We start from the raw sequence: 24300 nt of genomic DNA, 5'->3' as shown, positions 1-24300 counted from the left end.
GTACTAAAAAAAAAAAATAGAAACATTTCTGAAAGGTAAAAACAAATTCTTGAGACAAAAAGGCAAATTACAAGAAAATCTTGTTTTTAGAACCTTTTTTCCTATTAGATTTCCCAGCTTTTATACTCAAAATATCTAATATGTTCAACCATCGATCCAATCTCTTCTGGTTATCCAGTTCAGGGTTGCGAGGGGCTGGAGCCCTACCCCGGTGCAAGAGGTGAGGTACACCCTGGACAGCTCACCAGCCTGTCACAGGGCTAACACACACAGACAGGCAACCATTCATGTTCGACAATTAAGAATCATCCTGATAATTAATGTCACATTTTCAGTTTGAGTGGGTGTATGAGCTAAATAATACCGATAATATGTTAGATTTACAATTACTCATACATGCCTGTGGAGTCGGTGCAGAAAAACACTGATTGAGAGCTCAATGGGGTGAAAGAAGGACATGACAGGAAAACTATTTGTAAGAAACTAGAGTTGCAGAGGAAAGAAGTCACTATGGGAATTGAGAAAACAGAGAAAGAAAGGGAAAGACAGAGGGGGAGAAAGGGAAAGAGCAATCAAAAGAAAGGCAGTATGAGAAGCAAAAAGGGGGAGAAAAGATTAAACTTTGGATGTAGCTTTGTTAAAAAAGGTGGGGCATCAAAAAGCCCACTGGAGAATACAGGGGAATTCTGTTTGCTTGTGCTGCATTACATTCCCTCTGCAGAATTTATGGGAACAATCTGAAATTTGACTTTTAAAATAAAGCTGCAGAGAAAAGAGTTTCACATTGAATGAAAAACAAATATTTGAACAGATGGAGAAATTTTTGTGTTGCTTCTCTCGCTGTGTAGTTTCATAAGCATTGCACACTACGCCTCATTCAGATTTCACCCTTCAACAGCTCGCTAAAACACACAACTGAAGAGAAAAGACATACAGGAAAGGGAGAGACAGGCAGAAGAGGGAGGGAAGAAGAGAGGAAGTGAGATAGAGAGGACGATTTGGGATAACAGCCGCTTGGTATGTACACAACCGCAGTGAAGGGAAATAAACACATCCACATTTGAGACAGGCACAGTAAGGAATATCCATGTTGTTTTTATGTCTCTGTACGTCAGGGTTTACGTATCTCTAAATCTACATCAGCGTATGTTTCTGCTTTCTAGAAGTTTGAAGTGTTTCCAGCGGCAACACCCAGCTAGTCGACATGCGGTCAGCTCCCCCCCTCCCTCCTCCACTAAACACCAATAGACTCATCACACGCCCTGGCCCGGAATCAAGCAAATAAACTCCAGTGCAGCGCGATGGGGAGGCCGCAGTGAACCTCGCAGACCTGACTCGAGCTGAATGCAACTTTTTTTCATTCTATCTTTTTTTTTTTTCTCGAAACATTAAAACAACCAAGCACATGGGACGGATTATCTGTCTGGGTTTCACATGGTTTTTCGATGATGCTATGAGTGTTTTTGAGCGTATGTCGTTTGCTATGATAGTGATCAGTGGTTGTCACATAGCAACATCCACAATTTGAACACATCAGTGAATAATAATTCCAAAGCCGAATGTTTAGAAGCACAAACACATGCCAAAGTCTTTTATTGCACTCATCCTTCTTAGTTCTCTGCCTGCATGCTATTTTATGACATACAGCAAATAACAGATTATTAGGAAATTGAGGAAACATCTCCTTCTGGAAAAGACTGTGTAATATTTTGTAGGATCAAAAGCTAAAATATATAGATGTCATTTAGTGACTCATTTCAGCATTTTATTTATTTATTTTTGTCAAAGAAAGCCAAGCCATCCACGACTGACTTAAACAGTGGACAATGCCCTCTACTTTACTTTATATCTGGAATGTGGCGTCAGTCGTTTACCAGGTCCCAAATACAACATTGATATAATCGAGCTGCTAACTGAGGTTACAGAGCATAAGGCCTCAATAATAATAACAATAATAATACATTTTATTTAAAAATCGCGCCTTTGAAAGCACCCAAGGACACTGTACAAAAAATAAAAACACAAAAACTGGAAATATACACAATAATAAGAATAACAGATACAAGTTAGGAGCATACAGAGGTTTGAACATAAGCAATTTTAAACAGATGAGTTTTGAGGGTGGACTTAAAAAGAGGGAATGAACTAATATTTCTGAGGTCAGGGGGTAAGGAATTCCAAAGTCGAGGGGCAGAGCAACTAAAAGCCCCGCCCCCCATTGTAATCAGACGAGCGGAAGGAGAGAAAGAGAAGATGGAGATCTGAGGCACCGGGATGGGAAGTTCATCTGTACTAAATCAGAGAGGCATGGTGGAGAGAGAGAATGAATAGCCTTAAATGTATAGAGGATTCTTTTAAAATGGATGCGAAATTTAACCGGGAGCCAGTGTAGCTGCTTCAGGATTGGGGAGATGTGGTGGGTAGAGGAAGTTCTAGTAATAATACGGGCGGCAGAGTTCTGGACACGTTGGAGCTTGTAAATGGATTTTTGTGTAAGGCCAAATAATAGTGAGTTACAGTAATCAATTCGAGAGAGAACAAGATTATGGACGAGAATGGCAGTGGCATGAGGAGTGAGGAAAGGGCGGAGGCGATTGATTTTACGGAGTTGAAAATATGCTGCACGTGTGACATTATTGATATGTGAATTAAAGGATAATGTGCTATCGAGAATGACACCCAAGCTTTTCACAGAGGGAGAGATAGGGACCAACAAATTATTGATAGTGAGAGAGAAATCGTTAATTCTGGATAGCAATCGTTTAGTGCCGACCAGGAGAAGTTCTGATTTATTGCTGTTGAGTTTAAGGAAGTTGGAGGAGAACCAGGAATTGAGTTCAGCTAAGCAGAGGGTGAGGGAGGGTGGAGGAAGAGTAGAATCGGGTTTGGTAGAGAGGTAAAGCTGGGTGTCATCGGCATAGCAGTGGAAATGAATGTTATATTTACAAAAAATGTGTCCGAGTGGAAGAAGGTAAATCATGAAAAGGAGGGGCCCGAGGACAGATCCCTGGGCACCCCAGTAGATAAAGGAGAAGGCTGAGAAGTGAAGGGTTTTAATTGAATGAACTGAGTGCGGTCAGACAGGTATGATTTAAACCAGGCTAATGGAGTATGAGAGAGATCAATAGAAGCTAATCTGCTAAGAAGAATGGGATGAGATATGGTGTCAAAGGCTGCACTCAAGGAGAATAAGGATGGAGAGGAGACCAGAATCAGCTGCCATAAGAAGATCGTTTGTTATTTTTATAAGAGCAGTTTTAATCCCACAAGCCTACAGACTGGTTGGTGACAACCTGGTCGCTAGGGAAAAATGTATAATCTAGATGCTTCCTGGACCCTGTTGAAAACATTGCTGTGAGTGCTGCGAGAAATGATCAAGTGTGCCATGGAAGAGTATCTGGTTCCACCTTATTCGTATTCTAAGCGATTGGCGAGAGTAACGGGCAAAACAATTATATTGTCTTCCACTAGAGGGCAGTACAACTACCTGCTCTAATTAAATGGGTTGTCAACTGCCAGTAACACAGAAAAAGAGGAAGAAGAAATTACATAATAATCATGCTTTTATGAGATGACACAGGGCATAATAGCAACAGATAAATATTTGAAATGAAAAAGTAGTCAATCTGGCCTGGGCCCTGGAGAAAATTTCCACCCAGATGAAGGCCCTAGCATGAGTAGTGGTCAGAAAAAAGCTCAAAAAGGTACCGCTGTCTGGTGCGTGGGTAAAATTATCAATATGCTTTTTGTGACATTTTTGTTTGGTGATTTTTCTAATGTGAAATATGTGCAGTGGCTTCAAAAGGTTGGGAACCACTGCATTAACCAGTTTCTAGGCCTATGTGACTGGGACGTAAAAGGACATTTAGTTGCAGATGGAGTACATCTGTGGGAGAAGAGACTAACTGGGGGCTAACTGTTCATTATAAAACTCAATTGGAGATGGTTTACCAGACCAGTTCTTTACAAAGACTGAGAAATGCAAGAAATCTAATTTGTCATCACAGTATTTAGCGTCATAGCAAGGTCTGTGGCATTTTAAATATTTTTTTATCCAAACAGTAATATTCAATTGTAGACTAATAAGACCTTGCATTTTGAGACTCCACAAACATCCTGATGGGGAGACTGTTATTAGCAAAAAAACTAGACTAGTGTAGATGTTCAACATTACAGCTTATTACGAAACTAACTAAAGTTAGAATTTAACATAATTTTTAAAGCCTAGTTTTTGCTAAATTACTTTTTTTTCCCACCCGCGTGTAAAATTTAAACAAGCTTCTGATACAAACAGTCCCAACAACTCTGCATTTGAGAGGAAGTCGTTACAATAAATTTGAGTCCTGTTGTCCACACCAGTATAGTGTTCAGCGTCTTGCCTCAACATAGAGTATCTGGTGACACACATAACCAACCCTATAATTAACTGCCGGTCTCCTCCACCATTTGAACACAGTCAGCTTTTATCATTCAAATATCTAGCTCCATGTCGAGAAGCAATTTCTCAGTCAGCTTAAAAGCTTTTACCTTTGCTTCTTTCATCTTATTCAGCTTCTTACTGGCTCTAAAACAGGACCATCAAAGGCTGCTCTGTCTGTCACGATAGCGAGAAGTGTTCAAACACGTCAACAAGAAATCAAATCCACAAACAAACACAAGCATGCGGCAGCTTCAAAAAACACTTTCAGATTGGTGCATTACAATGATTGCTGTTCATCAAATCAATGTCAGACCTCGGATAGAAACACATAATAGGCAATTTCTACTACTATTCCTACAACTGGTAATAATAGTAATAATAATAAGAAGAAGAAATTGCCTTTAAGTATGTAACTACAGTCTAAGAACCCACAACATCAATATTTTATGAGTGATTATGTGCTTATTGTAGAGGCCTCACAGGGAGGTCCCGGATGTCCCTGATATCATACATCTAGGACCCTTCAGCATCATCAACACTGCCCTCTGAGACACAAAAAGGAACTTAGTATGAGGAGCTAAGAGGCTTCCTGCTCAGCAGGAGAGAGGCTCTCAAGACCAGAATCATTATTCTTCATCTAGTGAGTTTTAACAGGAATTGCTCTAATGCACTTGAGCTAAATTCACACAAAGAAATTAAAGTTCATAAACTATAATACTGCCATGCAAAGAATGTGCAGACACTTACTCCCTAAGGGGTTTCCTTTTGCCAAAGCGAGGACCCCACGTGCGTGTTAAATACTTGGAGGCCTGCTTTAAATGAGGATGGATAAGCATGTAGTGGTTAAACTGGGTAGGGAGGGGGTAGCATGAGGAATGTGACACCACGGGCAAAGAGAGATGATGAAGGTCGCTTGCAGGAATCTCACAATTTCCCACTGAGAGGCATTTAAGAGTCATATTTATAAAAAGCCTAACCCTGGATTTTTCACTTTCTCTTTCCGCTCATGCCTTAATGGTTTACTGAAACACGTCTGGCAAGGCTTTAGGGTCACTGCAAGCTAAACAAACATCTAATTGTGGTTATCTTCTCAATTTTCCATGTTTACTTCAGTTTAAAAATACACAACTTTGTTTTTAAAAGGAAATCTTAGATGAGTAAATACAGAAGACTAAATAAACTGATGTCTTAGAAAAACACAGATATGTGCAGCAATAAAAATGTGTTGGATTATTTCTTTAAGAGTGCGCTGTAGCTGTCCTGTCTGTGTGTAACAATAGGAGTCCATGTAAACAAGCATTGTGTTTCTATATACAGACAAGGCCTGCTTAGGAAGGCTTTTGATGAAGAGCAGCAGAGCGACCCTCCTGCATTCATGCTGGGCTGCAGACGTGAGCAGCATACTGAGGGACTGGAATGACAAGCCGGATGCTCCAAGGAATGCTGAGGCCTTGCCAAGCCAACGGCACAGGCAGCTCTGACTGCCCCTCTGAAGAGTGAGGGCTTGAAATGCAAAAGTGCAGCACAAAGCCACCCTACTGCCACACAGCGTGCAGGAAAGACACCTTCGCCTTTAACGTGTTGTTTTTCTAAATGTTTTACAACCACTCCTGGGTGAAAACTGTGCTTTTATAAGGCACTCAATGAGATTCAACTCCTAGTGTTAATGTGATGCTCTAACAAAGACTTGAAAATGCATTAATTCTATCCACGCAAAGCAAGAACACATTAGAGTAATGGACTGTCAATCCTAATTAGATAATCATTCAAGGGGGCTTGTGATGGAGAGCTGCAAGGAAATGGTTTGTGTGCATCTCCCTCGTGCAACACCTGAGGTCCAGCTCACAGTGCACATCTAATGCATGCAGAATTTGATAATATACTCTCTGACTTACCTCTGCTGCCATTTTCTTCATCCTGGTAGAGGAAAGAAAAAAGAGAAAATAAGCATCAGCATTTTCCTCTGTTGATTATTTCTTAATATTCTTTTATATTGGCATATATATCCACTGCATTTCATCCGGAGAAGCCAAGAAAGACTCTGTAAACACAAATGCAGATCATTTCTCATGTCAATCATCAATACCCATCCTATGCTAAATATTAGCCTATATCTAATATGCTAATATGCTTTCGTGAGAATTCAGCTTATAAATACAGTTTTGTGTAATGAAGCACAGAGCTGAATACCACCATACGATGGTGCCTTTTTGTTTTTGTTCTGTGATGCTAAAATGGAAATGTGTACACAGACATCATGTGGGTTGTGGGGAACGCAAGTGTAGCATCAAACTGTGGTTGTTGGACTTATAGCAGGTGCTCGGAAAACTTCAACGTATCACCACACCCCATGTTTACTCACAAACGTTTCCAAAAGTGAAAGTAACAAAAATGAACTACTTGTGAAGCACAAAAACGCTGGCAAATCTTACTATGATAGACTCAAGAGCTGAGAAACCAAAGTAAGCGTGCAGGTACGTCTTACGCTATGTGCACGGTCGAAGCATTTCCTTTTCTGAAGTTTTAGGTGAGGGACTACAGTGATTGCCAATGAAAGTGAAGAATACAACAACAATCTCTTAAACAGTTTAGACTAAAGGAAACACATTTCATAGCCATGCTTGTGTTTTTCCACTTATTTAACACATAAAACTGTTATTTCCTTCAGAGCCCACACACTTCTGCTTTAATCCACCTCCGCTCTGTGACACACATGTTCTGCATGTACCCTCTAAGTCACCCTGCTCTCCCAAGGCTTTGCTTAAGACGGCCTGACCCTCTTCAAACTAACTCCAATATCCTCACATTGCGATTAGTCAAGAGCTCAAATCCAAGACTCTAAAAGTAATTACAATGAGAAGAAGTGATGGATGTACAGGCATGAGCTCCTTTTTAACTGTCCTCTTGTCGGCTAAGGTTATGTAATAGAAGAGCTCGTTACGGTCAAATGTAATGTTTCAATCTGAATGCTTTTTCACTGAGCTAAAAGGAAGAGAAATCTTGCGAAACAGCTTGTAATTCTTTACACCGACATAACTAAAAGAACAGAGAGAAAAGCGCTAATTGCCAAGTGTGGGAGACGACATTAGTGCCTCGAGTTTTCTTTCTAATGCCAGCTCCATATTGAAAATGTTACAGCAAGATCACAGAAAAAACAAGTAGACCCAGACTGGACTTGAAAGTGCCCGAAACAACACTGTGATACCCAAGAAGACCTCTGGGAGAATGTGTCTATCTCTCTGGTTTCATAAAAGTCTGAAAATCCTAACTGTCGTGCCACAGTTTCTCTTTCAACATGCAGAACCAAAGCCAAAAGCTATAAACAGAACATGCTATGCTGACTTTGTAGGAAATCCTTCTGTGCAAAAACAAGAGGTTGTCAAAATAGACTTCAGAGGAAAGTAAACGCAACTTATCCAGAATTATCACTTACAAAAACTAATAAGAGGCATGCTATGATAAGCTTTGAGTGAACTGACTAAAAACATTGGCGCATTTTCCCATTAAAGGAGACCTATCGTGTGCAGCCAGAGCCCTTTACCCCATGTTAGTCTGTGCCCATTCAGAGCCGGAAGCACTGCAACGACTGGATTAATACCAAAGGGCAGATTGGTCCTGATGTTATCTAGAGGATGGCTGGCAGAGTTCCTAGGTGGGATCAAAGAAGTGAGGCATGGCTAAAACCCCTGCTGTTGAACATAACTAACACTACACAGGAATATTAACATTAGAGTTGAACTAAAACACAGTGAGGTTGGTGTCTGTGATGGCGGAGCTTCCAGTTTTCCATAACGCTCTTACAAAAGCAGATGCCGAACTGCAAACTAATTCCAAGCAGCTCTTTGACTTTTGTCCACACTTTAAAAGTGGCAAAAGTTGGTATGAAAGATATGTGCTTTATTTTTAGCATGCCATTTCTGGACACTGTTTTTCACATTTTTATTTTAGACACTGTCGTTACATTTATAAATCCAATAAATGTTTTCCTCTTAACACAGTTGGAACACTTTTATGGCTTGGATAAAGAAAATAATCAACAACTTTCAGGAGAATAACAAAAATGTTACATTTTTATGAATTTGATTATTTTTTTAAAAAAGAACAAGATTAGCCCTCTGAGGTTTAAGTCATCGTATTTGGCACCTCTAACTTTAACCCTTAATCTATATTTTGGAGAAGGCCAGAGCAGACGTTTTGGAGGGAAAATATGACATTTTTCATCTGTGCCAGTTAAAAAAAGACATGGGAGAATCTTTTAATATGGCCTGAGTTGGGCTTCATGGAGTTTTTAATAGTATCCAGGTCCTGTGGCTGCAAAACAAGCTTAAATCATCACCTCTCCACCTCTGTGCTTGACAGTTGGTATGAAGCATTTGTGTTGATATGTTGCCGTTGGTTTTCCCCAAACGCGGAGCTCTGTCTCCACATTGTTCAAGAGGTCTTGTGGTCTCCTCAGAAGCAAATTTGCAAACCTAAGCTGTGCCATGTTCTCTTTAGAGAGAAGAGGTTTTCTTCTGGCCACTTCCAAACAATCCATACTTGTTCAGTGTGCTGTCCAAAGTGAGCCCTACAGAGTCTGACATGCAGCTTTAGGGTTCTCTGAGCATTGGGGTGAATATGTCGGGACGTCCAATCTTAGGAAAATTTGCTAACTGTATTAAATGTTGAATTTCTATCCTACATCTGTAGGTTTCTCTCTATAGAATGATGGACTTCAAATTGTATGGAAATGGCCTCAGAAGCCTGCCCAGGTTGGTGAGCAGCAAAGGTTAATTCTTTAAAATTAGTTTTTAAGATGTCTTTCTCTCTCAGCACTGTGTTTACACACCTGAATACACCTGGCAGCTACTTATTGCACCTTCCACATAAAACTGCATTTTGGCTTGGCAGGGTGTGATACATCCTGTAGTGTTGTTCTTCTGATGTTGTAATACCATAAATTTAAGATTTGCTGGGAATCACATATTTTTTTCTTATCTACTAATATGTAAAACTTTTGAATTTAAAGAGAATGTGCTATCATTTGCATATATGACTGTGTTAAAACAAACCCAGCTGCTTTTTCTTGGCAGTTAAAAGAACTGGGATTATGTATTTTTCCTAGTCTCACGCAAATTTGATGATCACTAATCAGTGTGGCTACCATAAAGCTATTTAACGTAAAAGAACGATAAAAAAAAGACTAATAAAAGGATGAAAACGCTGAAGTTGAAGTTCCTCCAAGTATAAAACTTTAAAAATGTCTTTAATATCAATATTGTCCAATAAAATGTGGATGCAGTATAACAGAAGCTAAAACAAAGTCTAAAAGATCTCCTGAACGTTTATATATGAAATCAAGTTTAACATGCCTCAAAAATACCAAAGGCCTGATATCAGATCCCCAAGTTTGATCAACCAATAACCTTTTATGGAGGCATCTTTATTTTAAATTAAGTGAGATCCTTCTTCGGTTGGTTGTATTGGGAGTTTTTTTTAATATATTAATAGAGAGGTCAGAGATATTCATTGACCTTTAGTGAGTTGTGGACGGCAGACTCAGGCGGGTAGACGATAAAGTGTCGCAGTGTGAAGCCGAAGCCCTGGGATGTCCGGCGCAGGCGAAGCGTCTTGGGCCCCGGCCAGGAAAAAGGCTCGTCGTCCACTCCGGGAGAAGCGGCGGCTGACGCCTCGCTCTGATCCCGCCCATCCTTCTGCTTGGCCTGAAAAGAGGAAAAACAAACAGGAACTTGAGTGTTTATCTTCAGAACAGAAAGTGCAGGTGGAAGCCGGACATAAATACTAGAAAGGAGGTCTTTAAAACATTAGCTTGACGTTTTACAAACTAATTTTCTAGTGTTAGGTTAATGATATGGTTTCACTTTCTTCTTAAAATAGGAATTTGCTCGGTAGCTGACGTCAGCACCACTGGTTTCGCTTTTTTCCGAGGTCGTTAATGAGCTGTTTACTTATTCCAGCCAATCACTACAAAGGTGGCTTAAAGGAAGAGGAACTAAAACAGCTTATTTCAAACAGTTAACGAGCTGAGGGGATGCACCACTAATAGAAAACTAGACTAGTAGAAAACTAGACTAGTAGAGTGCAAAAATAAAAACAGGCACGTATTAGGATAATAGTTTCCCTTTAAATGTCTAAGATTGTAAGTATAGCTTGACTGAGAATTTGTTTTTAACATGAAAACTAAACAAAAAAATTGCATAATTGATCATAACCTCACCCCTAAAAATGAGTGGAAATCCTTGCTGCAGATGTTGTTCTGCATTATCAGATATGAAATCTGCTATTTCAGAGTCAGAACAAACTAAGAGCCACATAAAAGAGCACTCACTCCGCTAACAACACCCCTGATAATTGTGTAAAGCAAAGTGGTTTTTGGTCAAACAAAGAGAAGTGTGTTTTTACTTTTTAAAAAAACTGCCCATGGCTATGCACAGATCTTATTCATCAACTTGATGTAAAAAACACGAGAAATCCCTTGTTGGCGATTCTTCACAGGTATCACAGAGGAGCAGGTTGTTCCAGCTGAATAACACCGGGTCATTTTGTGGTTTCAGAAACAGGAAGATAGAGTCAACAAGAGGGTTCACTGTTAGTTCAGTGTGTTTTCATGTTAAGTAATACTTCATAAATAACTGCCACCTGAAAAAAAGAGCTGTTGAATATCTTTCTTTGTTCCTCTCATCACAAACACTTTGGAAGATTAACACCATCGCAGTGGATGATTAACATTCAGTAAATCTGTAATATAACATCTGTGGGAAGTCAAACAGCTACATATTTTTATGATTACTTCCACCAAAGCACCTGAAGCTCGTAAGGGGATTATTTTGGTTTTGTTTTATGGACTTTTCTAAACTTTGACTTCATTGACATTTTGCACTCCAGCTCAAAATGTCTCAAATATAAAATTATCAATACGATCTGCCAAAATGGTGAGAAATTCATCAAACTCTGTGAAAGCTGTTGATTAAGACCTCATTTCGGGCACATGTTTTTGTTTAAAACAGTTGAAATTCTGACTAAAAACAGTAAAAAGATTTTGTTCTTGGGTTGTGGTTAATGTCAGAGATCACAGTATCTGTCAAAATAATCAGGACTGTCATTTAAGCCTTTTTCTGCTTCCTCAACCTCCACACAGCCATACAGTACATATGGCTTCAGTTATTGCACATTCGGGGCTTTGCAGGGCTATTTGACATACTTGCGTGATGACAGACTTATCTTCTACATACCAACTGTGACTAGCACAAGATAAAAAAAAACAAAAAAAACAACCTTTTTAAATGCTGGCAGCTCTCATGTTGCATAACATTACAGTTATGCCTACGTAACACAACACATGTGGCACATGAGCTGCAAAACTCTCACTTTAATCGTTGTATAAGGGGGGAAAAAAAGAAAGTGTAGCCGAGATGATAACACAGTGCGTCACTGCACACCATGCTCATTTTCTGAAGATGAAAATTAAAACTGTGTATGTGCAGAAAGGCTGTGTGGTTGTTCATATCTGGGCTTATAGATCTAGGGTTGCAGGTTGATGAAATGTGATCGCTTTGTGAGCCAATAAATTTTTCAAGAGCATTATGTGGAAAAAAAAGGAGATATGCATGTATATAGATGAACATAACATACAGCAAAGTCCTAAAAACTATTAAACATTATTAGCTTTAATAGTGCATTATTAGTTAGTATCATTGTTATTATTAGTTAATTACTCTGTTGCGATTCCTTAACCATTCCTAAACTTTTGGACTATTAAGTGAAACTAAATTTTTGGAGCACTGAGAATATTACTGGGAAAATTTGAGTAGTATTTACTTGTTTTCCAATTTCGACTCAATTGAAACCAAAGTAGCGACTAAGTATATCACACGGTGTTTGGCTGAATCGATACTGTGTTCATAATGAATAACCACATTACAGGAAGGAAATAAGGCTTAATTATCTTACTGCCATCTGTTCATGCTGCAACATTGCTGGAACTTCTAATGTTATTTCTAATCTACAAGAGAAGTCTATCTGATATAAAGATACATCAGACGAATATATATATTCGTCTGATGCAAGAGTTTTTGTAAGAATTCTTGGATGCACAGCTGTAGAAAAACTTTATTTACATGCCCACATAGCAAAATAACCGTTGAGGACTGAAGAAGATTTGGTGGCAGAAAGTACCACAACATACTGGAGGGGTGAAGTAATTTATTTCTCATCTAATACGAGCAGCGGACTGGATTTAGGTGTTAGAGTGATTGAAGACTGCCTCCATCAAAAAAAACAAAGGAGATGGAGGTCCATCATTCTCCTCATCCTTCCACTGAAAGAGATGCAGACACCCGGAGTGGGTGCAACTCTGTTGCTCTGTCTCCTCATGATGAGACAGGACACAGGGAAAGAGCTGAACACCATGAGCGATCAGCCTTTCATCTTTCAAATTTTCCCACAATACCATTAATAAAGTACTGATGGAGGAGGAAATAGCCGCACTTTTGAGTAAAAGAGTACAAATGAGCTTCTCTTCCAATGCTTGGTGTGTTAAAATCAACTACGAAGCATTAAATCACAAGTAATGATCTTTTGCTTAGTCCAAAGTAAATTTTCAAACTATTTTTGTAACCTTTACAACAGTACTAACATTGCACCTTGTTCAAGCAATAGGAAATAGTTTATCGTCTCAATCACAGCGACTCAGTATGACGGCATAAGCGATCTTTCCTGGTGTTGTCTGAGCAGCGAGACTCCTGTCACATCCATCACCAAAGTAACGATGGAGCTGAACCACTGCACCACAGGGCGTGCGTTAGCGGTTACTGCTAACACTACCATAGCCGTTCCAGGATGCGGGAACCTGCCAAGAGTTTCAGCCTCAACCCAGATCTCTCCACAGGCTCTTCTCCTACCAAAATACGGCTTAGGTATGGATCCAAAACAAAGACATTGTTTCTCTGGTTCCTCTTTCCTCTCTCCTGCCTGTCTGCCTGGGAGCAGCACATGTAGAAACCTCCAGAGAGTGGGATGGGTGTGGGCCTAATGGTATGACTGGTGAAATCACCACCAATATCCAGTGGTGCGGATCTGGATGTAAGCCACAGTCCATAATGTAACCAGAGGAGAAGAGGGAAAAGAGCTGACGCAGTGCAACTCAGCTGTTTGTTTTGATTTAGTGTTTAAAATTTAAATTCGCATTATGCAATAGTTGAGCTATTAGGCTTAAATGCCTATGGCAAAGCTTTATTTTTCTTACTACTGAATTATAGAAAAAAGAGAAGCAGGATAGAAGGGAAACTATTACTGTCTAGATATTTGAAATGTATAATGCTATAAATCTGTTCTAAACAAGCTCACAATTACCTGATAAATACTAATCAATTATGCATGCAATCTGTTCATCAAAACACTCACCATTATGTGCACGCTGAGGGCTTGCTGCAGGCTCTGGTACCATATGGCAACACAGACATCAAAGTACATTTCCAAACCTGTTCCCGCTTCTTTATGTATATGCAGTTTGACCAAATCTAAATGGCATTACTTGTGGACTCAGTTTTCTTTCCTTTTCTTAAAAAAAGTGTGTGAGTCACACTCTGCAGCTTTCATACTGTCTTCGTTTTCTTTCCAAACTTCTCTCCCCACAGGCTCTAACATTAGTAATCCTTATTCACTCTATCATAGGAAAATATGCCTTTAATTCCCTAATTTGGCAGCGCAACGGTTGACTTCATTCCACTAAGGTTTAGCCCACTCCACAGAAAATAAAGAATGGCTGCTGTCATGGTTATATTTAAGAAAATAATCGTGAAAATATGAGGTGCAGATGGAACCAAAAACAATATTGTCCCCTGACAATGTCATTCTGAATCTACCCTAGGGACCAATAACAATAAACGAAACCTAACCCAAACACACAGAGACACACTCACATTACCAGAGATATCGGTCAGTGAAACAGGACTACCCTGCTGTTGGGGAGCAGGATGACGCACACAAAATTCCTCAGACAGTACAACAAAGTGTAGCTGCCCCTAACCTCTCCTCCCCGCTCAGATGCTTCCTATGTAAACCTATATGCCTCTGCCAGATATGCCTTAAACACATTTTTTAGGGAGTTTGGTTATCCCCCAGCGCCTCAAAACTCGAGCACAGCTCCACTCTTCACAATCTCAAATTGCCAAGATGCTCTCCAGGATGCTCTCATGCACATGCACACCCACTCCTTACCCGAGATCGGACGCAGTTCTTCCTGGAGGCTTCTCGAAGCCGAGCCCAGGACACGTTGCGGTTGGGACTGGTGAGCCCCAGTTCCACTTCGCCCCAGTAGGCTCTGGCCAAAAGCTGGAACCAAAGACAGTATGGCTCTGACAAGCAGCCATCCACACCCGCTAGTCGAGCCCAAGGGCATCCTCCGGAAGATGGGGAAGGAGAGAGAGAACAACAACCCTGGGATTTCACATCCACATCCAGTAGATCAGGGTGATCCTTCAGGTGAGCTGGCTTACAGCCTGGAGGGAGCCCGTTCCTCTGGGCCAGCATGGCATAGCCAAGACCGAATAGATGAAAACTGCCTTCAAAAAATGCCCCTGTTTGTGTGTCTGTTACCTCTTCTTTTCTTCTGGATATTCTACTTCAAGTTTCTGGCAAAGCTCATTTTGCTGCGTCTCTCTTCCTCGGTCTGTTCTGGTCTCAGTCTGGGGAAACAAGGCTGTTCCTATAAGCGTCCAAGAGATACATGATGTTTCCAGTCAGCCGAGAGGAGAGCACAGCGGCTGAGCGCACTGCAGAGAGCCCAGGCCGACTAACTGACGCACCCACCCACTTACCACACAAAACTCTCCTTGAAGTATGCACACACACACAGACAGACACACACACTTTCAGGCAGCCTGAAGTGAATTCTCCTCCTTTCCAGTCTCCTTCATCTCTCTCTCTCTCTCTCACTCTTCTCTCCCACAGCAAACCCCCTTAAAACTTTTAGTTGTGCGCTTGCCAACTCGCGCATGCACCAACACGTGCCGAGGGCAATCAATAAATCATAAGAACAAATAAAAGGAGAAAACAAAAGGCGCACACAAGTCAAAGGAAAGAAAAAATGTTCTCAAATTTAAAGTTTCTGAAAGTTTTTCAAGTTATCCGACAGGAAAAATGAACAACTTCATCTTTGGAAGGAGGCAAGTGGGCCTAAGGCAGATAAGGAAATATATATAGTCCAGAGAAATCCATAACCCACAAAAATGTACTACTAATAATCCACCCACCTTTACATGCCTGCAGCTCATCTGGCAACTACAAAGAGCTGATGCCTGGGTGGCACACACGGTGGTCGGAGAGAATACCAGAAGTTGCACAAACACACGGTGACTGCTGCATATTTCCCCCTTTATTTATTTGCTTATTTAACAGAAACCATACAGTTAAGCAGAGCTACAAAGCGAACGTTAATCTGCAGCATGTCCCTGTTAGGCTTCTGGCCACATTTTGCCTACAATCTGGCTGAGTTAGCAGCTGTTGTCCAAAGCCAAAAGACAGATGCCGGAATAAAGTTAATAGAGTTTAAGATTTTCAGGGATTGTTCATACACAGCCAAGACTAAGAAAAAAACCTGTCTGAACCACAGTGTTTACTGCAGTCTTAAGCCTAAGCCTTAGGCTCAGTGTTTACTAGTACAAGTGCTGACCATCTTTAATAAGAGCATCCACTGTTACAACAGGAAATAATAGGAGGTGATGTGTGAAAGTATAACAGGTGTCTTTAGAAAACCTTTTTAATGTGGTGTTTCTGTTGCTACTATTCCATGAATAAAGAAACAGAACCTGAGGAAACAGAGCGAGCAAGTGTCATTTCTAAAATTCCCTTTTATCTGACTTCTCCGACTGCTGAAATAATCAGATGAACTTTAGAATTAATTTATACACTGAACAAAAAGCATGGATCTCTTTCCCATCTGTTATTATATAGCTTTCAACTCATTCCAGGAAATGGGCAGCAAGAGGTTTGTGGGATTCTTAGATCACTTTACAGCGTTAGCATTGTAGCTGCTTCCTCCTGAAAAGTGTGGGGAAAGACAGCAGGGGAATTAGATGCACTCAGATTAGACTGGAATTCAACCAGGGACTGTCGGGTAGTCTCGTAATCCATTATTACTTCACGTGACGTCTTGGAAGTAGCAAGTCATTGAGAACATCTGTGAGGCACCTTTAGCACAATAAATAAAGGCGTGCAGACAAAACAAATCCCACAAAAACACAATTTGAGGTCTTACATGTCACAGAAGGTTATCTACCTTCACCTGTGACGTCTTTTTGCATGCACACTCTGGTATTTTAAACTCTGTCTGCAGACACGAGGGGACACAACTGGTACAAGAACCACTAACTGCATTTGAGCTTTTCAACATTAGCTGCGTTCCATAAACCCCCCCAAATAACCTTGAGCATGACAGCGATACCCCGCCTCTTTGCCCAGAACAATTTGTTCTCAATTAGACCCTCAACTCCAAACTCTGCAACCCTACAGCCAACGCCTTCATACGTCCCCAAGGGAACACCTCTCAAATCCTTCCACCTCTCAAGCTCCACAGAGGCTCAGCAACTGCCTTTTATTTTAGGAGCAGTGAGATGTCTGGGATGACCTCAGCTCTCATACCTTTTAGTAAATCTCTCCGGAAGAGAGCACGGCCCAAACATCAACTTAATATTTAATCACATTTTTCATCCAAGCGCTCTCTGGAGCATTTGTGCCGCTTTAACAGCAACTTCAGGATTCCGATGTTCAATGAGTGCGCTTTACACAAAGTGGTGCCATCTTTAATAGCCCGGCGTGTCTCCAGAGTGAGGCATTATGACTGGACAAATTAGCAGTTCACTTCTAGCAACAGCTAATGCATATCAGTGAACAGCCGGCGTGGTGTGTAAAGTCGTTTAGAATGAGAGAGAAAATGTAAATACAGGCCTATTTTGATTCTGAGGAATATTTGCCATCCGAGACAGCAGCGACCATGAAAACAACATCAGGAACCCAGTCGTGGAATGTTCCTTCTCCGCGTTTGGTTATGAGCATCTTGTTACCACATTCACTCGGCTCGATATAGCATGTGGTATGCTGTATGGAAAAGACGGCAGAAATAGAAGTCGCCAAACACAGGCAGCTGAGACACTTGACTTGAGGAAGCCAAAACAAGGATTAAGTCTTACAAGAATGGTTATGTACAAGATGCATACAGTGTGTTACACACATGGGGGGTAAGTCATGAGGTACCGCTTGTGTCTCAAGCCAAACAAGACTTCTTACCTCTATTAATGCATTTCAGGATGTTATAGGGTTTCAAACCACATCATATGTATCTGAATTCCTGTAAATCTAAAACACATGATAAGAAAAATGAATTTGTGTTGGCTGGGAATTACGCTTGGTGCCAAGCAAACAGAAAGAACCAGACACGCCACACAGAAATATTATGCCGTTACCCCGGCAATATACCTGACCACAACAATGCCATCCACTGGAAATGGGTGTTCTCAGTGTGATTTCATGGTTTGTGTGTGTCCGTGATCAAGAGGAACAGCAACTAGTGTTGATTTGAGGCTTGACGCTGGCTGTCCGTCTCATTTCTCCTGACGTCTTTTAATGTTATCACACACAGAAGGTGATGATTTGCCACCAACTGGACCTAAAGGGGTCATGTGTTACAGCCGTGCATGATTCACAGTTAAAAGAATAATTCTTATCTCTCCTTTACTAGGCTTTGGTGCAGCCCCTGCATTCCTCCACTGAAATAATCCATTTTAGCTGTTTAAATAACTACATAATTGTTCTCTTTGTGTGTTTTTGTGCAGTTATGGTAACAGATTCTCTTTTCCAGCCTCAGGAAGTTACTTTATTTTTTCAACTTTTGCAGAGTTTAGCAGTTGAGTTGAAATCGGTGAATGTGAGTGTAAAAATAGGATGTCATGTTTAAGGATATTATTTTAAGTATACATGACAACTTTCATACATCTTAATAATTACAACAGTGTCCTTTTACATGCTTTCTTTCCCATCCTGTTCATTTTGATCAGCACTTGCTTTGCTTTTTTTTTGTTTTCTTTTTGTTTTGGATGTTAGTTTGTTTTTTGCAACAATTTCTACATGGATGGTCAAAAAATTAATTAATTAATTAATTGTCTTGGTGCTGGTTTAGCTCATTGCGTGGAGCAGGCAACCACATGCCATACGACTGAGAGTGGCCAGCCCAGGTTCGAATCAGACCTACGGCCCTTTACCGCATCTCTGCCCTCACCTTTCTATCCTTTCTAAACTGTGTCTATCAAATAAAGCTGAAATAAAATCAACTTCATCTTTCTAGCACTTTTTCTTTTTTGCGTCTTGAGCTATGAAAACTGTTTGTTTATCATTTCCTTTGACTTTCTTTGATGTTAAAAATCATCATTTGCTTCACATTCGACTTAAAAGGGATCTGATATGCTAATTTCTAGCTAAATGTTTTTATTGAACTCAGTTCAAGTAGCTTTACATGATTTATAGTTACAGTTATAAATACTTACCGTGAACCTCAGTGCAAGCTGTTTTAGTTCCTCTCCCTTTTATCAAACTTTTGTTTGACTGTCTCCCACTTGCAAACAAAACGTCTTAACGGTAGGTGGGTGGGGTTTCTAAGGTCACGCCCAGAGCTGTGTGACTGACTCCACCACAGAGAATATCTGCCTTTATTGTCTTCATGCAGAGCCAAGAGTATAATAAACGGCCTCCTCAAAATGAGTGTTTACTGTCTCACAGGGATTATTTGCACATACATCTAACTCAGCATTTGAAATTTTGGTTATCTTCAATATGAGCGTGCAGCATTATAATCAAATATTTGACAGAAAATAAGGAAGACCATAATAGGTACAACTTTTTATATGGATATAAAAGTTTGACACAGGAGTAGTAAAAACTTTAAAAAGTACTGAGTTGTGGATTTGGCTTTGGGTTTTTTTTTCCATTATTAGGGGAAATTGGATTGTAGGCTGAAATATTCACAGCTTCTGGGATAATTCAGGGCATGTTAGTGAATTACCATAATTGCTGCAAGGACTGTGTCTACAGAGACATTTCATGGCAACATTCATCGGGCGGCCAACCAAAGAAAAAATCTATTCAGAAAAAAAAAAAAACTAATTCAGTGTTTTCCATGTTTGTGTAGTTGTGACTTAACTGTATAAAATACACTTAGCTCAAACCTTTGCAGTCTAATACTACAAAAAAAAAAAAACATTAATGCTACAAGGCCTTAAAGACTCAAGTCTTTCTCAGGCTTTTGTGTAGCGCACAGCCTATGTTTTTGTTAGTTTATAAAGAAAGTGAAATAAAATAAATGTCATTAACTTTAAATAAAAAACACTAAATAAACTTCATAAAATGTCATGAAATCTGAAAAACTGTCAACCTTATCGTGTCTTTCAGACAGCCAAAAAACCAAAAGTATTCAGTTTATTAAACAGAGAAGAGCTGCAACAGGTTAATGGGGCGCTGCCCATGTTCAAACACATAATAAAACAGCTCTTTAACACCAACCACGAAAATACTTTGAAGAAATTTATGAGACAACACAAATGTGTAAATTGTCCAATGCTGTCAACCCAAGAAAAGCAGTAACAACAACCCGAGCCTGGACCAGCTGACAGAAACAACCTGAGGCCAGTCACGGATGGTTGTGAAATTCTATCAGTGGGTGTGGAGGGTGGCACTGTGAAAAACTGACCATCAGACAGAGGGTTTACTGATTGTTGCTGGTCACTGCCCTTGTTGTTGCCTAAACCCAACACACTGCAGTTTGGACTTGCAGAGTTGTTGCCCATTCATGAACTCCATGCATCCATCCATTACACAGAAAAAAAGACTAGTTCTGGTCATATTTTTAACCAGTCTGGTGTTGTTGCTTAATCTAAAACCCGTTCTGAAACAAAACAAAAGGCTAGTCCTAAAATTGGTACCATGAAACTAAGGAGTAAGTATATTTTGTCCATTTTGGTTATCCACCCATGAAAACTGCTATGACTTCTATAGAGTTTGAAATGTTTGGTTCAAAGATCTTTCCACAGTCATATCCTCTAAAAATAAATAAATAAATAAATAATAACTCTGCATTGTTTGACACTAACATGTCACAATTGTGCCATGTTAGTGTCAGAGTTCACTCTGGATTGTATTTTGACAGATTTTGACAGCTGTAGTCGTCTATAGCTTTGCATGTTTGCAGAGTACCATCTAATCTAATCATCTAATGCCATCTTGGGCTGGTTCTCAAAAAGCACCAAAACTGGATCTAGTGCTGGTGTTGTGTTGCTGAGAAGACTGGCACAAGATGTTACGACTAAAGCAAGAGCTTTGCTGTTATTTTGACAACTGTGAGCGGCGTTAAGCCCAGTCTCTGCTACATAATGCTCAGCTCTACACATTCCTGAAATGCTGCGGTGTTCTAAAAGGACAAAAACTGGCTCGCCATTGGCAGTGGCACCATACTGGTGAAAATTAGGTACTGGAGTCTCCCCTGCTGATAATTCTACAAATGGCCTTGTGGTGTCACACAACATCACTTGTAAGGCCAAAGACAACTTAAAGACTGCAGCTGTGGTGAAATAAAGGCATAGATGAAGAAACAACCAAGCGTTTTAGGGACTAGTGTGGGATTTTTAAAGACCACTTATGAGTCTTTAAGATGAAATCACATTAGTGACATGCTTATACACCAGACCAGACCAGATCAAGTCCAGTTTGGATTTCTGGATTTGGATAGCCTAAAACAAGCTGGAGCTCGTCCTGTTCTTTTACTTGTAAAGGAATAAGCTAGCTCTTACAACAGAAATATCCTCAAAATCTAACAGCCAAAGTTGTGTTTCGTCGGTTGTTAAACTCATATCAGATGTTTATATTTCTAAGGGACACAACACAATGGAAACGAATTGCTGCTTCATTTTAATCCACTCAAATCTTGGAGTCTCGGATTTATTAGATGATTATCTGCAGCTCTTATTTGTATAACAAAGGAGAAAAGGCCTGTGGTCTGTGCGCAGCTGACAGGATCTCTGGATGGGGATTAAAGACACAAGGCACCGACCAGGCTCCAAAAACTACAATAAGTAATTTTGAAGTCTCCAATTGGTGTGTGTATGTGTGCGTGTTACCCATTATGTATCTGTGGCTGTGAATGTGTGTGTTTTTGTGTCTGTGTGTGGTGCAGAGAGCCAGAAAAAAAGAGAAAGTCTTGCAGGAGGATTAGGCTCGATTCAGGGGTAGCTTTTCAAGACTCCTGGCGGGTGTAAGATCTAATCTGGACATGCTGCATCTGGGATCCGCGCGGTATGGCTTACTGTAACAAAGGACTGGCTAATGAGGGACAGGGGACAGACTGCACCCACACTGTTGCACACCCATAAAGCCCTTCTTCATAATGCTCTCAGAGGGGTACAGAAGGGGTATGAACCCTGCAAGTTACTACTGTGGGGAGGTAACAGGCTGCTGAGCTGATCAGGCAGATATCCAAGCAGACTGAGCTTGTTTTAAGCTCAGTTAAGTACCCAAATCTGAGTGTATGAGGCCATGATTGTTTATAAGGGGTTATAATATAATTTTACTGCACTCTATCTGCCAGGGAGGACAGAGTTTGGGTGTATATGCACAACCAGCCTCTTTCTCCTGGAGGGAAGGGATAGTAAATAAAGACAAAGCAAGAAAGTCAGGGAAGCTGTTGCAGTTAGAAATAGTATAAACAGTGTCCTTAAAGCAGTAAAAATCAGAAATACTTTAGTGAGTTAAATAAGAACATACAATAGGAGAAGCTTGCACAAAAACATAAATAAGCGTCTTTTTATTGCTTAAGTTTGTGTTCACATACATCAATAGATGCATCTTGTTAATCTTTGTTTCCTTGTTTGCCATGGTAACGCCCTCACTTCTACCTACTTCCTATCAAAAAACATTACGTGTGAATTTGAGCTTACTGACATGATAAATACCTGGCAATTCATGTCAGTAAGCTCAAAAAGCTGATACATTTGCAATTGATTTTCAAAAGTCAAAAGCCTCAAGCTAAAAAATCCTCTACCAACACAACAGCGGACTTTTCTCATGCATGCTTTGGTCATGAGGAGGATGTTAGCACAAGCTTTCTTTCTTTTCATGTTAAAAAGCATCCAACTCAAACATAAGCCATGATGCAACATCTCAGAATCTACCAGTCCAAGTCCCTGTGAGTCATGCCCACGACATATTTATGAACCAGTGCATTGCTTCTCTTCCACTGGCAAAAACAATTATCAAAATCCACAGTTTGCTATGGAGACCATCTGTGTGGAGCAGAGAAGAAATTGCATGACAGCCTCAAACTTCCAGGAAAGAAAAAAAAAAACAGAGGGGATTTCCTTCAGGTCGGCTGCAGTGAGAAGTATGTGTTGGACACTCACGGAAAAACTAACAGTTGAAGACAAAAGCCTGGGTCCAGGAGGAGGAGGAGGAGGGTGGCAGGGGTGTGGGTGGGGGGGTTTGCATAAGCTTGGTGTATTAGCAAGCTCCCCTGTGAAGGAGCCCTGCTTGATCTGGACAATTGTCCCCAGGCACCTTCAGACAAATGCTTCTGCCAATCAAGCATTCAGTAGTCTGCACATTCACTCCTCAGCAGCTGCTCTCACACAGCAAGAAAAGCAGCAAATATGTTTCTGATGATAGCCCGACCCACACCTCTCGAATGAAAAAGAAAAATCGCTGCCGATGTTTAATTATTGCATCTCCCCTTCTCACTCAGGCAGTTTCCCTCAGGGAGAAACCATATGGTTCAGGAGAGGTGAGATGACAAAGAGGCCCAGATCATCTCAGAGCGTTAATGAAGACACAGCAATGCTCCTGTCGGACTGACAGAGATGTGCGATAAACCTTTGTTTGAAGTCCGCCTCACTGGGTCAACATGCATCATCTTACCCGCCGCCGCTACTATGCAAACAAAGCAGGTCTGACATGGCCCTGCTTAACTCTCAGACATCTCAGACTTATGTCCCTATTTTTGGCTCTTCTGAATTCCATGTTTGTAAATGATTATGTAACCTCAAGCGTGTAAGACACAATCAAGCTATATACTTTTTATTTTTTAGGAAAATCAGGGCAATCAGGATATGTGTTTCAGTCATGTCACTTGGTTGCATTAAAAGCTATAAAGCAATAAAGACAAGCAGATGGGTAGACCACTGGGTGTTTTCCACTGGGTTTGTGGAGCTCACCAGTTAAAGGGACTGGGACGAGAAGGTTGACTGGTTATAACTTAATAATTTATCAGACAGGCACACAGTAATCACTACAAGCTTCACACAAAATGCAGAAGGACACACATATCTACCAATTAGACACAGCTGAAACAGACAATGTGTGCCTCAAGCTCTCTTCTGAGCCTCTTAGCTCCAGCTGAAAGTCATACACAACACCGCAATAATAAGATCCCAGAAAGTAACAATCTACAGATTCTGACAACCCTGTTTTTGTGTTGCATTATCATAAAGATTTTAAGGCTGACTACCTGCAAAGAATAAAAGAGTGGGTTTCTCAACTCTTGACACTATACTATTGCTTTTTTCAGTCTAGGACTATCCAGATTTACAGAATACGAGTTGAGCACCAAGGTGATGATCTTAACGAGTTGGGATAATAACAAAAAAGCGTTAAAATGATCAGACAGATCAGCTGTTTCAAGCAACACGGGACCCGTTGGCTAGCCTGCTGACTGCCTCTGTGGACACTGGTCAATTTTTCAAGACTTCCTGTGTAGCCAAAAACTATTAATGGGCTAATAAAGAGCTAAACCATCATAAGTTTTCATTTGTGCAAAGAAAATCTACTCAAATCCAAGCGTTGAACAGAAC

At 40.5% G+C, this 24300-nt stretch overlaps 1 protein-coding gene across 5 annotated transcripts in view; it reads right to left on the bottom strand.

Moving 5' to 3' along the window:
• LOC120741398 (rho GTPase-activating protein 21-like) overlaps window positions 1-24300 on the bottom strand; it is a 101089-nt gene that overhangs the window by 40596 nt on the left and 36193 nt on the right. For 3 of the 5 annotated variants that reach the window (XM_040044285.1, XM_040044287.1, XM_040044286.1), the window contains exons 1-3: window positions 14639-24300; window positions 9934-10122; window positions 6316-6337 (exon numbers count right to left, since the gene is read on the bottom strand). The exon at window positions 14639-24300 is cut by the window's right edge and continues 23550 nt beyond it. In XM_040044285.1, the coding sequence (XP_039900219.1) occupies window positions 6316-6337; window positions 9934-10122; window positions 14639-14950 (523 nt within the window). In that variant the 5' untranslated portion in view covers window positions 14951-24300. The remainder of the gene's footprint in view (window positions 1-6315; window positions 6338-9933; window positions 10123-14638) is intronic. The other 2 variants (XM_040044289.1, XM_040044288.1) reach the window with 1 other exon arrangement.

The sequence above is a fragment of the Simochromis diagramma genome, unplaced genomic scaffold (assembly GCF_900408965.1).
Source record: "Simochromis diagramma unplaced genomic scaffold, fSimDia1.1 OVJJ01000602.1, whole genome shotgun sequence".
Classification (NCBI taxonomy): domain Eukaryota; kingdom Metazoa; phylum Chordata; class Actinopteri; order Cichliformes; family Cichlidae; genus Simochromis; species Simochromis diagramma.
The sequence above is the reverse complement of the archived record's forward strand: the minus strand, read 5'-3'. Positions and strand labels throughout refer to the sequence as shown.